This window comes from Ipomoea triloba, chromosome 4, assembly GCF_003576645.1.
Source record: "Ipomoea triloba cultivar NCNSP0323 chromosome 4, ASM357664v1".
Classification (NCBI taxonomy): Eukaryota; Viridiplantae; Streptophyta; class Magnoliopsida; order Solanales; family Convolvulaceae; genus Ipomoea; species Ipomoea triloba.
In genome coordinates, this window is record NC_044919.1 from 27,998,780 (window position 1) to 28,013,952 (window position 15,173).

At 33.7% G+C, this 15,173-nt stretch overlaps 2 protein-coding genes across 3 annotated transcripts; both read left to right on the forward strand.

Moving 5' to 3' along the window:
* Positions 1-91: 91 nt before the first annotated feature.
* LOC116015510 (receptor-like protein Cf-9 homolog) lies at positions 92-4,798 on the forward strand. 2 transcript variants are annotated; one of them, XM_031255602.1, is made up of 2 exons: positions 92-3,208; positions 4,688-4,798. In XM_031255602.1, exon 1 carries the CDS (start codon positions 107-109, stop codon positions 3,206-3,208), a length of 3,102 nt encoding a protein of 1,033 aa, XP_031111462.1. In that variant the 5' UTR covers positions 92-106; the 3' UTR covers positions 4,688-4,798. The 2 variants fall into 2 exon arrangements, with proteins under 2 accessions (XP_031111462.1, XP_031111461.1); XM_031255601.1 differs by lacking the exon at positions 4,688-4,798 and adding an exon at positions 3,283-3,482.
* On the forward strand, positions 4,681-14,342 carry LOC116016106 (receptor-like protein 9DC3). The gene is made up of 8 exons (XM_031256269.1): positions 4,681-4,854; positions 5,402-5,434; positions 5,519-5,725; positions 6,329-6,404; positions 11,536-12,249; positions 13,000-13,067; positions 13,284-14,033; positions 14,253-14,342. The coding sequence occupies exons 1-8, from the start codon at positions 4,681-4,683 to the stop codon at positions 14,340-14,342; spliced, it is 2,112 nt and encodes a 703-aa protein (XP_031112129.1).
* Positions 14,343-15,173: the final 831 nt, after the last annotated feature.

Below are 15,173 nucleotides of genomic sequence, written 5' to 3' on the forward strand. Positions count from 1 at the left end.
CTTGAAGAATGAAGACAAATAACCCTATCTATAAATATGTAGGCCTATTTTGATAAAATCATATACACTTTCTGCCTTCAACTTTCTTTGCTTGAAATCTAGGCAAATGGGTAGCCAACTTCTTTTGCTACTTGTAATACAATGTCTCCTCTTTTTAATTTCCTTTGTTTCCTTATCTACATCTGCATTGTGCCAAAATGATCAACAGCTTGCGCTACTCCATTTCAAACAATCCTTTACTATAGATCCTAGTCCACCAGATTATTGTGCCCAGATTAGCACTATCCAGGTATCCAATGAAGGTGTCCAGAATTCCTATCCAAAAACCATTTCTTGGAATAGTAGTATTGATTGCTGCTTGTGGGATGGAGTTACGTGTGATGAGTCCACGGGCCAAGTGGTTGAGCTTGATCTCAGTTGCAGCCAACTTCTCGGAACAATTGATTCCAATAGCACTCTCTTCCACCTCTCTCATCTACAAAAGTTAAATCTTGCAGGGAATCGATTCGATGGGTCATTCATTTCACATAAATTTGGGGACTTTTCTTATCTCACACATCTCAACCTTTCAAGCTCAAGATTGTCAGGTCAAATTCCTTCAAAAATCTTACATCTTCCCAACTTAATTTCTCTTGATCTAGGTGACACTTTCTACTCATCTTCTCTTTTTGAAATTGGAAATCATGATTTCATGTTTCTCCTTCAAAATGCAACACAATTAAGGGAACTAGTTCTCGATGGAATACCCATCCATTCATCTATACCACCTAATGTCTCTTCTTCCATAACAACTTTGAGCCTTTCTTACACAAAATTACAAGGAAGTTTGCCCACAAACATCTTTCACCTCCCAAATTTGCAAAAGCTTCTTTTACAAGGCAACGAAAATCTCTCAATTCACTTTCCAAGCACCAGATGGAACAGTAGTTTGTCTCTCTCTTATTTGGATCTCGGCAGTACTGGATGTCCTCCAAACATTATTGAATCTCTTAGGAATCTTAGCAGAGTCAAGTATTTGGGATTAGCAAATTGTGGATTAAGTGGTAAAGTTTCAGAGGCTATTTTAGATCTTGAGCAACTCACAGCATTAGACCTTTCTGGTAACAGTTTGGAAGGTGGCGTTGCTGATTTGCTTATAAAGCTCTGGAGGTTGAAAAGGTTATTTCTTTATAGTAATAGCTTCACTGCCCAATTTCCGTCCTCTATCACCAACATTACTCAACTGGAAGTCTTAGATCTCTCAAACAGTTCACTATATGGAACAATACCCTCTTGGCTTTTTAATCATTCTACTCTATACATTCTTGACCTCAGTTCCAATCAACTCCAAGGATCCATTCCAACATCATCACTTTCAAAACAAAAGAATCTGATCATCCTTAACCTTTCATCCAACAATTTCAGCGGTACTGTAGAGCTCAACATGTTCTCAAACCTCAAAAGAATAATGGTTCTACGTCTATCTAACAACCGCTTATCACTAGTCTCCAATCCCAAAATCAATTCTACAAGTTGGCTTGAAAACCTCATTTCCTTGAGTTTATCCTCATGCAATTTGACAAATTTGAATTTTTTAAGAGATTCAAAGTACCTTAGGAATCTAGATCTTTCCAACAATAAAATACAAGGAAGAATTCCGGAATTGGGTTGGTCCAACAGTACAAGTTGGCTTGAAAACCTCAATTCCTTGAGGTTAGCCTCATGCAATTTGACAAATTTGAATTTTTTAAGAGATTCAAAGTTCATTGAGTATCTAGATCTTTCCAACAATAAAATACAAGGAAGAATTCCAGAATGGGCTTGGTCAAACTGGCAGGACACATTGTGGTATCTTAATCTATCCCACAACCACCTCACCAGTGTGGAAGGAATTCAACTTCATTCAATTATTGTTATTGATCTCCAATTCAACTTGCTAGAAGGGCCACTTCCTATTCCATCATCTCCCTCATTAAGATATTATTTTGCATCACAAAACAAACTCAGTGGTGAGGTGCCTTTCACTGTGTGCAATTTAAGCCATGTTCAAATTCTAGACTTGGCAACCAACAATTTAAGTGGTGCAATACCGCAATGTCTTGGAAATTCTAGCGAGTTTTTGGAGGTACTGGATCTGCATAACAATCAATTTCGTGGTTCTATTCCTTCAACTTTTTTCACTTCAAATAAGTTACATACTCTTAATTTGAGAGGAAATAAGTTGGAAGGAAGAATACCACAATCCTTGGCCAACTGTACTAATTTGGTAGTTCTTGATCTTGGAGAAAACAACTTGAGCTCTATATTCCCAGAGTGGCTCTTAAAACTCCCAAAATTACAAGTACTTAGTCTGAGATTTAACCACTTCCATGGCACCATAACCACTTCACCAACCAAACACCTGTCTTCTCAACTAAAGATCATTGATCTCTCTCACAACGAGTTTACTGGGAATTTGCCGATTTGGTTGTTCAAGAGCTTTACTGCTATGAAAAATACCGATGAAGCTAAAAAGTCACCAAGTTATTTTGGAGTTCAAAGAAATTACTACAAAGACTCTTTGGTGTTGGAGTGGAAGGGAAATGAGTTAAATTTTTTAAAAATCTTGACTGTGTTAACGACCGTTGATCTCTCAAGTAACAAATTTGAAGGGAAAATTCCTGATGACGTAGGACAACTTATTTCCCTCCGAGGTTTGAATTTATCGCACAACATGTTGATTGGTTGTATCCCCCGTTCTTTTAGAAAACTATCGGCGTTGGAATCATTAGACCTTTCCTCAAACCAGCTTGTTGGGGAAATTCCAAAGGAGTTGGCGCCTCTTACATTTCTCAGTGTTTTCAAACTCTCTCATAATCATCTTACAGGATGCATACCTAAGGGGAATCAATTCAATACATTTGAAAAGAGTTCTTACGAAGGGAATGATGGCCTACGTGGATATCCGATGACAAAAGATTGTGGGAATGGTGTCTCATCTCAACCACCTACCGTAGAAGTGCTCCATCAAGAAGACAATGTGAGCATTTTATATGGGTTCACTTGGAAAGTTGTGTTGTTGGGCTATGGTTGTGGCACTGTTTTTGGAATGATAATGGGGAGTCTCATGCATTTAAGTCGAAAGCCCTTTTGGATTACCAGAATTGTTGAAGAAGAAGGATACAAAATTATGAGGAAAGAAAATAGAAAGAAGTCAAAGACACCCAGGAGTGGAAGAAGAAGAATCTAGGTATGGTAATTACTAAGTGTTTTGGTTATGATCCTTTTTTTTTTTTACAACTGGTTTTGGGTTCATGTTTTCAGGGCTTTAACTCTATTTTGATGCAAAGGATGGACTGCATTTCAAATTCAACACTAGTAGATAAGATAGTTGAAATAAATTTCACTCCATGATCTGTTCATATAATGACTATTGAATTATGCTTTTGCTTTACTTCACTTCAAATCGCAATAATTGTTATTTATAAATAGTAAATTGTTTTGAAAAATAGCTAATTTTTTAATGCATTTGATTTGCAATTACTTAATAACATGTTCAATAAGTTGCTACTTATATTATATTGTAGACTTGTAATTGAAAACTAAAGCACTACATTTTAAATAGTTGCTAGTCACTAATAAAGGTTAATGATTACAAGAGTAGTTCAATTTTTTTTTTTTGAATATTAGTAACTCTTTTAGATTGCAGTATCTGTTCATGACTACTTCTTCAACCAATTGAAGCACAAGAGTCAGTATTGACTCCACTGAGGCTCAAACCCACCACCTCCCGTATAAAGGGAAGGTTTGATGCCACTAGACCACATAACAGAATTGAAGGCCTTCAACCAGCCATTTCTACATGCTTTATGTCATCCCACCATCACCATAGCAAAATTATAACTGTCACTTCCTAAGCAGCCATTCATAGGAGACTCATCACGAAATCTGATGCGCAACCTCGTACTTCATAGAAAGTAATCTTGGTGTTCTTCGGGTTACGTCTGTCTCACCTCTCCTCGGAGCTGCTTCAAACTGCAATCACCATAGTTTCAGACTCAATATTTCGTTACATAATCTCATATCCTTTCAAATAAAGGATGGGGAAGAGAGACCTGAATATATAAAAGTGTGTCCTTTGCAGTCATCAACTTTCTGGTCCTGCAATAGCAATGTAAATGGATCTCATTCTTGATTCTCCCTAATGAAAGTTACATTGAAATTTTTTCCATTTTTCTGAAGGAAAACAGAGAATTCAGAAAATATGTGCTGATAAACATATTCTTTTAATTGGACAATTTTTAAAAAAAATAATAATGGAAAATTGAAGTAAACGCAGCTTTGCTTATAGGCAAATTATTACATGAGCCCAGTTATATCCCTCCATAACCAGCTGGTGTGCTCTAGCAATAAGCTTCAAGCTGTTAGTATGGTTAAATTGCTCTGATAGATATATCCTGTTAAATTCAAATAACACCATAAAATAGTTAATTAGTATGCAGGAGTGCTATCAAACTACTAAAAATATTGAAGCTGGAGACAAACCATGCACCATGGAGACAAAATATTTCACTCCACCTACACAACAATTTTATAGGAAATGCAAAATCACAATCAGAAACTGTCTAATAGGAACATTTGCATCAATGGACACTATAAATTAAGAAAATGATATATATTCTCTAGCTTAGTAATTATTATATTATTCAATAATTTTTATATATGTTAGGATACTCTCTCGAGTTACAAGCTTCTCAAGGAGAATTCGTTAAGTCTGGAAGACAAGATCCATTGACTGTTGCGTTGGGTACTGATGAGCATCCTGGGCGTGTTAGAGCCATGGGAAGAGGGCATGACATACGTCGTCAAACGCCTTCAGAAGATGTTCAACGGATGGTTGATGTTGTTGTTGCACAAGCATTAGAAAAACAAAACCAACAATTTAATTTTAGGCAAGACAAAATGACTCAGCAAATAACTCAACAATTAACTCAACAATTTGAAGCATGAATGGTTGAGATGATGAAGCAATTTGGTTCTATGCAGACTCCTGTTCACCCATTTGCACAATCTAAGGCATGAGGATAACCCAGACCCGAACAATGGAAAAGCTAAATTCCCCAGACCCTTTTGTTGATTTACCCGTGGTAAGTAATCATTTATAGTTAATCTTATTATTATTTATTAATATTTTATATGATTCTTAATTAAAAATTAACGCAGTTAGGGGCACGATGTGAATTGTTTTTGGAAGATCCCATTAAATGTTCAGTGGCATATGGGACAGCTTACGCTGGTGGCCAAGTTCATGGATTGCACACAATGCAACTCAAGTGAATGTGAGCGTAGATAAAGTTATTGATCCAAATGCAAATGCACCATCCCCACCAATGAGGTTCAGCGTTTAGGTGCTGCATTTCAACACTTTATTATTTGGCTAAAGGAGTTGGTAGAGTTATGCACTAAAGCTGAAGAGGTATGTATATTGTAAATATTTTTATTTTAAAATAGTATGTAATTTACTTTTTTAAAATAATAATTCTTATATTATAATTCACAGTTAAAAAGAAAGTCCAAATTGACTTTTGAACCGGTTATGCCTTCTCATCATCATGAATTTACTTTAACTGATCCGAATTCTTTGAGTGATTTATGCAATAAGGCATATAGAATAACTAGCAGTCTTCAAGAGAATCTTGTGGTTCAAATGTCTGGTGGTATTATGGGCAACATTGCTTATGACTTGCATCTTGAGAGTGAGGAGATCGTACGTTTCTTAAATATGGAGACCATCGAAATTTCTTTTTTTTTTTTTCAGTTCTTTATAAGGTAATAAGTTTTTTATTACTATTTGTTCATAATACTTTAAAATTTATTTATCATCATAATTTTTAGTAATATATATACAATTGATTGTGTGGGTCTTTACAAATTAGATTTTGGTTTGGGATAAAAAATCAGGTATGACTTCTTAGATCCACATTCTATTCAACCAAAAATGAATAGCAGAGATTAGAGGATAACGTATATAATGACACCAAACGAAATGGACAGAAAAATACGTATTTAGCTCACTATGTTCTCAAGTATTAATTACGTTTTAAATAAAAGTATTTATATATAATATACTTCTATTGTATATTTATATTCACTTAAAACTAATAAATTACTTATTTGTAGTGGGCATGGGATGTTGATGGCGGTTTGTCCTCTATTACATGAGATTTATTGGTTTGATTCAATTGGTCAAGGACCACGTGTGGACATTAAATAGACAATGGAAACGTATGTAAATTTATAAATAATTAATAGTTATTATTAATATAGTGATGCCAAGTATTTACATATATTTTATGTCTTATATTAATAGGTGTCTCACCGCAACAAGCATTTTGAGTGGAAAGAAACAAAGTCGTTCACCAAAATGGATTACATGTTCGGTAACGGTAAGTAGTTCATACACTTTGTAAAACAAACTTATTGTTTTTTTATTTATAAAATTTATTAACTTTATTGTAATTCAAATGTACTGTGCTAAACAAAGAGGTAATACCGAATGTGGCTATTATGTAATGAAATTCATGTTCGAAATTGTTTCCAACAACATATACAAAGGAATGGATAAGGCAAAAAAAAAAAACATTATCAGGCTTACCTCCTTGTCGTGAAACACACATTCGCAGCACTTTATACTGTCGCTAACATTGCAGTCTGTTACTAAGTGCGTTCGCACACACTTGAGTTTTATGGCACTGGAGGTTCGCATCGGTGTAAGCTCGTTTGCCAGAATGAACAAAGGCACCATTAACAAATGCTTGAATTCTAATGTTTGTTTATATGTATACTTTGCGTTTGAGTTATGGTTGTATAATGCTATGAACTAGTTGTATATATTTAGAACGGCTAATGGTAACGATTCGAAAACCAAAGGGCATAACAAATAATGAATGTGATCGCAAACCAACAAATGTCTATTTTGAAATCTGACCAAATTACAATGTAAATCATTAAATAAACCAAACCCTTAAACCAAAAGACGTCTACATGTATCGGCAACTCTTCATATAACCTAATCTAAACGACATCGTTTATCCATACTTGTTGGGTAGAAACTTTTCAGCCAAGATTTTGCTTTATTATAGTTAAGATAAGATATAATTATTCCTTCTTTCTTTTACCTTTTCACATTAACATTCCCACATTAACTGAAAAGTCACGTTATTCCTATATTGATTGTGGCATGTGAATTGAAATTTAACAACCCACATAAGTTGACTCCTTATTTTCAATCAATATAATTATTCAATCTTTCTTTTAGCTTTTCAAATTACTGTACCATTTCCACATTGACCCAGAAGTCTTGCTATATTGATAATGCCATGTGAATTGAAATTTAACAACCTCCGTGACTAAAATTTCCCATTTCACTGTATGCTACCAGTGGGCCTGGAAGGTAATCTGATCACATGGCTAAGAGCAATGTATATTTCAAGAGAATATGGTGAATTCATATATCCTTTCTATTTTTTGTGAAAGAATGTGTGAGAATTGGTAGGGAATGATGGTCCATCCATTTACTTCCCCATCATTATATGTTCCATTTGGTTCCGGCCAACCAAGATCTTGTCATCTTTGTGCCTTTTTATCTTTCCCCACACCCACAACACATGGGATTGATAGCTACTTCTCCCTTTGTTGGAAGATTGCATTTTCTACTACTCGGCCTCTCTTGTTGCTCTAGCCTCTAATTATCTTTATGCATATTTATAAACAAATGCAATTGAAAGAAACCACGAGAAGGTGTTCTGAGCCATTCTCCATCAATCAATCATTCTATCTTATGGTCTGAAGCTGTTCCAAGTGAAATTATCACTTATGAGAATTGAACCCGAGTTATTCCTAGGATCATCATATCCCTACAAAGAAGTTCCTTTGTCACTTGAACTACCCTTTAGGTTACTTCTAATCAATATAAGTATTCACTCTTTCTTTCACATTTTTCATATTAACATTTCTACGTTTATCCAGATTCACACTATTGTCATATTGATTGTGGCATGTGAATTAAAGTTTAACAATCAGCTCCATGCTAAAATTCCCATGCCCACATAAATTGACTTGGTATTTTAAATTGATATAATTATATATTCTTTCTTTTAGTACTAAAAAAAAATGTATTCTTTCTTTTACCTTTTTCACATTATCATTTCCGCATTGACTGAGAAGTCACACTATTACCATATTGATTGTGACATGTGAATTTAAGTTTAACAACTCTGTGACTAAAATTTTTATACACGCATAAATTAATCCGCTATTTTTAATTAATATAATTATTAATTATTTCTTTTACCTTTTTCACATTAACACAAAGAATATACATTATTGTCATATTAATTGTGGCATGCATGTAAATTGAAGCTTAACAACCTCTTTTGTGACTAAAATTACAATGCATACATAAATTGACTTGATAAGTTGATATAGCAAATTAGGTCAAGTATTCACTGACCCTTTTTTTTAAATCTTTGCCGTAACTAGGCTATCATATTATTATTACCTTTAATTTAAAGTACTTAAGCACTAAAAGTAACAAAATCATTTTAGTCAAAAGACAAAAGTGGAATTTGTCAATAATATTTTCTCTTACTCTTTTTTCTAAAATAAAATAAAATAAAATCTTATAATATTAAACTTGGTAATTTGCTGCACATGTTAATTAAAAGTTGAAATGACAAGAAACTGAACATGAAAATAACCGGTTAATTTTAGCATTTAACATATCTGAAGTTATTAATGGGTTAACCCATTTATTTTCAAATTCTTGTCTTAATGGTCAACATGTTTAACCCGTTAATATTAGTATTAGTTATGTTTTATTATAGGGAAAATGGTCAAATACACCCTCAAACTTTTGCTAAGAAGTCAATTAGGCCCTTGAACTTTTGAAAGTTACAATTAAATCCACAAACATTTTATTTTGGAGCAATTAAACCCACTGGCCTGTTGGTGACTTGTGATTGCAGGTCAATTAAGTTTCCGACGAATGTACGGCGAACCTCCGGCGAACCTTAGGCAAATAGGTCAAAATCAATCGAACGGTCGCCGCCGGAGAAGCCATCTCCGTCGACTGGAATGGTGACCAACTGATCGCCACCTCCAGTCGACCGGATGGCTTCTCCGTCGACCGGAGAAGTCGACCAGTTTGGCTGTTCGCCGGTGACTGATTTTGATTTAAAATGCCTAAGGTTCGCCGGTGTTTGGCCGGAGGTTCACCATAGGATCGCCGGAAACCTAATTGACTTGCAATCACAAGTCACCAACAGGTCAGTGGGTTTAATTGCTCCAAAATAATGGCTTATATGATTTTACAATTCTAATGACTAAAATAAATTTTATACTTTTCTCAAAAAAAAAAAAATTACACATAATATAAATTTTTTCTTGTATTCCGTTTTGGACACAATCTGTCATTGCTTGCAAATTATATTTTCAGTGCACTGAAATATTATATTTCAGTGCACTGGAAATATTTTCCAATACTGGAAAATAATATTCCAGTGTTCAGTGCTTCCAAGCACTAGAAATCAAAATTAGAATGATATTGAAGCACATTAGTTTCATAGAAACATGAAACTAAGGAAATATCTACACTTATAATAAGAGCCAATAATGTTAGACCCCTAACTGGAACTAAAAAAATGTCGGTGTAATAGTCTGCTATAACATATTGTACTTTATGTTCTTCTTATTGTGCAACCTCCAATTAAATTCCTAATATATCATAATCATTTATAATTTTATCAAATTCTTTCCGTTAAATATAACGGAAGTTTAACATTAAATTTTTTAGGCAATTTGTTTCTTTATTGCAGTTTTCAAACAAATTGGCAATATTCTATAATACAATTCTATATAGATTCCTAACTTAAAATTAGAATATTGAAGTCTTAATAGTATTCTATAATACAAATTTGTATAGATTCCTAACTAAATTATTTATTCTACCCAAAATAACAGTATATAAACCCCTCACATTCTCACTGGTATTCACCCAAAACTAAACCTAACATATATATTCTGCAACGCACCATCTACTTGACATTGTATAAGTATGATTGTCAAAATATTATCATGTTAACTCTATTATTTGTATTTGTACTCATAATGATTACAATTTTTTTAAAAAAATCAATGATGGTATACTCATTAATTAGTATAACTTTAATATCGTTATGTAAATATATCTATTGTATAATTTGTTCATCTATACTTGTATGTAATGTTGTGGTTCTCATATCGTTATGTAAATATATCTATTGTATAATCTGTTCATCTATACTTGTATCATTGCATGTAGTGTTGTGGATGAAACTGTAAGTAAATAGTAAAAAATTTATTATTATTATTATTATTATTATTATTATTATTATTATTATTATTATTATTATTACTATTATTACTATTACTATTATTATTATTATTATTATTATTATTATTATTATTATTATTATTAAGATGCTCTCATTCACCACCAACATCATTGTAAATGTTATATCTAAATGCAAGGAACTCGAGTTCAATCAATAGTGTTTGATAATGACATTGGAATATATGATATCACTTTACAAACTACCAAATGGTAAATCATCTCATATGTCATTGTCAAACCTGGCCGGACGAACTATAAAGTACTTGATCACAAATACAATTACACATGAATTTTAAATGGTCGGACCGGTGTCCAAACAAGTGACAATGATGACACGCCATTTGCTCTCATGTAAGTGGTTTATTTGTTTCTACTTACTTTAGTTGTAATTTAGCTATTTACAATTTTGTTATGTTTTATTAAAATATATAAGCATCGAGACTATTTCTTTGATTTTTATTAATTTAACATTTTTTTACTAATTAAAAATACGCATTGGGCATTGGTTTAATCGCGCAACGCGCGTTTGATAACTAGTAGAATATTATAAGAATAACTCAAGTTAGAGATAATTGTAAGGCAATGAATAATTGCGGCAAACATCAAAACTACAAAGTAGAGAACACGCCATAAAAAAAATCAAATAAAAGAATTTAAATAGATATCAGCAAGAATATGAGCTGAACGGCGGAGCAAGCAGCAATGAACTTGAATTTACTTATTATTATTATTATTATTATTATTATTATTATTATTATTATATATTTAAAAAAATGGTACTCCGTTCAATTCAGTTTTTTACCCCGAACCATTCGATTCGGTTCAATTTTTACCGAATCGCTCGGTATACATGAATCCATTACCTTTGTTCGGTATATTATCAAACCGAACTAGTTTGATTCGATTCAATATGATTCGGTTCAAAAAAATCAAATTGAATTGCCCACCCTTAAGACTAACTAAGTGGTCACATACTCACATTATTGCCTTATTAATAGCACTGTGGCAGTTTAAAAAAAAAAAAAAAAAAAAAAAAGCACTGTGGCTTGTATGGTTTTATAATTCTAATGACTAAAATAAATTTTATACATTTTTGCCCTCAAACATTTTTCACCTCCCAAATTTGCAAAAACTTTTTTTGCAAGGCAACGAAAATCTCTCAATTCACTTTCCAAGCACCAGATGGAACAGTAGTTTGTCTCTCTCATATTTGGATCTCAGTTATACTGGATGTCCTCCAAACATTATTGAATCTCTTAGGAATCTTAGCAGAGTCAAGTTTTTGGGATTAGCAAACTGTGGATTAAGTGGTAAAATTTCAGAGACTATTTTAGATCTTGAGCAACTCACAACATTAGACCTTTCTGATAACAGTTTGAAAGGTGGCTTTCCTGATTTGTTTATAAAGCTCTGGAGGTTGAAAAGGTTATTTCTTTCTGATAATAGCATCACTGCCCAATTTCCGTCCTCTATCACCAACATTACTCAACTGGAGGCCTTAGATCTCTCATACAATTCATTATATGGAACAATACCCTCTTGGCTTTTTGATCTTTCTACTCTGTACAAACTTAACCTCCGTTATAACCAACTCCAAGGACCCATTCCAACATCACTTTCAAAACAAAAGAATCTGATCATCCTTGACCTTTCATCCAACAATTTCAGCGGTCCTGTAGAGCTCAATATGTTCTCAAACCTCAAAAGGATAGTGGATCTACGTCTATCTAACAACCGCTTATCACTAGTCTCCAATCCTCTACGTCTATCTAACAACCGCTTATCACTAGTCTCCAATCCCAAAATCAATTCTAACAACCGCTTATCACTAGTCTCCAATCCCAAAATCAATTCTACAAGTTGGCTTGAAAACCTCATTTCCTTGAGTTTATCCTCATGCAATTTGACGAATTTGAATTTTTTAAGAGATTTAAAGTCCCTTGAGTATCTAGATCTTTCCAACAATAAAATACAAGGAAGAATTCCGGAATTGGGTTGGTCCAACAGTACAAGCTGGTCTAAAAGTCTCATTTACTTGAATTTATCCTCATGCAATGTGACGAATTTAAATTTTTTAAGAGATTCAAAGTGCCTTGAGTATCTAGATCTTTCCAACAATAAAATACAAGGAAGAATTCCGGAATTGGGTTGGTCCAACAGTACAAGTTGGTCTAAAAGTCTCATTTACTTGAGTTTATCCTCATGCAATGTGACGAATTTAAATTTTTTAAGAGATTCAAAGTCCCTTGAGTATCTAGATCTTTCCAACAATAAAATACAAGGAAGAATTCCAGAATGGGCTTGGTCAAACTGGCAGCACACAATGTGGTATCTTAATCTATCACACAACTACCTCAGTAGTGCGGAAGGAATTCAACTTCATTCAACTGATACTATTGGTCTCCAATTCAACTTGCTAGAAGGGCCACTTCCTATTCCATCATCTCCCTTTTTAAGATATTATTCTGCATCACAAAACAAACTCAGTGGTGAGGTGCCCTTCACTGTAGGCAATTTAAGCAATGTTCGAATTCTAGACTTGGCCAACAACAATTTAAGTGGTGAGTTGCCTTCCACTGTATGCAATTTAAGCTATGTTCGAATTCTAGACTTGGCCAACAACAGTTTAAGTGGTGCAATCCCGCAATGTCTTGGAAACTCTAGCGAGTTTTTGGAGGTACTGGACCTGCATAACAATGAATTTCGTGGTTCCATTCCTTCAACTTTTTCCACATCAAATCAATTGCATACTCTTAATTTGAGAAGAAATAAGTTGGAAGGAAGAATTCCACGATCTTTGGCCAATTGTATTAATTTGGTAGTTCTTGATCTTGGAGAAAACAACTTGAGCTATATATTCCCTGCGTGGTTGTTAACACTCCCAAAATTACAGGTACTTAGTCTGAGATCTAACCACTTCCATGGCACCATAAGCAATTCAACAACTAAACACTTGTCTTCTCAACTAAAGATCATTGATCTCTCTCACAACGAGTTTACTGGGAATTTGCCAGTTTGGTTGTTCAAGAGCTTTACTGCTATGAAAAACACTGATGAAGCTAGAAAGCCACCAACTTATTTTGGGGATCAAGAAAACTATTACACAGACTCTTTAGTGTTGGTGTGGAAAGGAAACCAGCTTAATTTTGAAAAAATCTTGACCGTGTACACCACCATTGATCTCTCAAGTAACAAATTTGAAGGGAAAATTCCTGGGGCCATAGGACAATTTCTTTCCCTCCGAGGTTTGAATTTATCGCACAACATGTTGTGTGGTAGTATCCCCCGTTCTTTTGGAAAACTATCCTTGTTGGAATCATTAGACCTTTCCTCAAATCAGCTTGTTGGGGAAATTCCAAAGGAGTTGGCACCTCTTACATTTCTCAGTGTTTTCAAACTCTCTCATAATCATCTTACAGGATGCATACCCAAGGGGAATCAATTCAATACATTTGAAAAGAGTTCTTACGAAGGGAATGATGGCCTACGTGGATATCCAATGACAAAAGATTGTGGGAATGGTGTCTCATCTAAACCACCTACCCTAGAAGTGCTCCATCAAGAAGACAATGTGAGCATTTTATATGGGTTCACTTGGAAAGTTGTGTTGTTGGGCTATGGTTGTGGCACTGTTTTTGGAGTGGTAATGGGGAGTCTCATGCTTTTAACTCGAAAGCCCTTTTGGATTACTAAAATTGTTGAAGAAGAAGGATACAAAATTATGAGGAAAGGAAATAGAAAGAGGTCAAAGACACCAAGGAGTGGAAGAAGAAGAAGAACCTAGGTATGGTAATTACTAAATGTTTTGGTTATGATCCTTCTTTTTTTTTTTTTACAATTGATTTTGGGTTTATGTTTTCAGGGCTTTAACTCTACTTTGATGCAAATGATGGACTGCATTTCAAATTCAACACTAGTAGATGAGATAGTTGAAATAAGTTTCACTCCCTGATCTATTCATATAATGACTATTTGATTATGCTTTAGCTTTACTTTACTTCAAATCGCAATAAATGTTATCAATAAATAGTAAAATGTTTTGCAAAATAGCTAATATGTTAATGCAATTTGATTTGCAATTACTTAATAACATGTTCAATATGTTTGCTACATATATTATATTGTGGACTTGTAATTGAAAACTAAAGGACTACATTTCAAATAGTTGCTAGTCACTAATAAAGGTTGATGATTACAAGAGTAGTTCAGTTAGTGCACACAAATTATATCATAAACTATGATCTACCATAAGCATTGTAAATCACCTAATTCAGATTATGTATTTATAATTAACATATACTATGTGCATGTAAATAAACATATATAATTTGTCAGTTGAAAGTACATAATATATTAACTACATGTACATAATTTGTTAATTATATGTACATAATCTAGATAGGAACCATAATGCGCATATAGTATGGTTGGGCCGGGGAACCATAGAGCCGGTTTAGGGAAAAAGCAAATGATTAAACAAACTGAATTTAAGACAAGCTAATAATATTCCTCCCTCTACAGAATGCAACCACAAAGGAAAAAAAATATTGAGAAAATGATCATTCCTTCATTCCTTCTACTACAACAAACAACAAAAATATGCAAGAAAAAGGAACAAAACCAAGCTTTGCATGAAATGGTACAAGCTATCTAAGCAAGCAGCAATGTCGTCTCGCCATCTTCAATTACTTCATTTCATTGTATCTCCGTAAGATTACTACATAACATAATTAAAAGCCTTCACCTGTCATTTCTACATGCTTTATGTCATCCCACCATCACC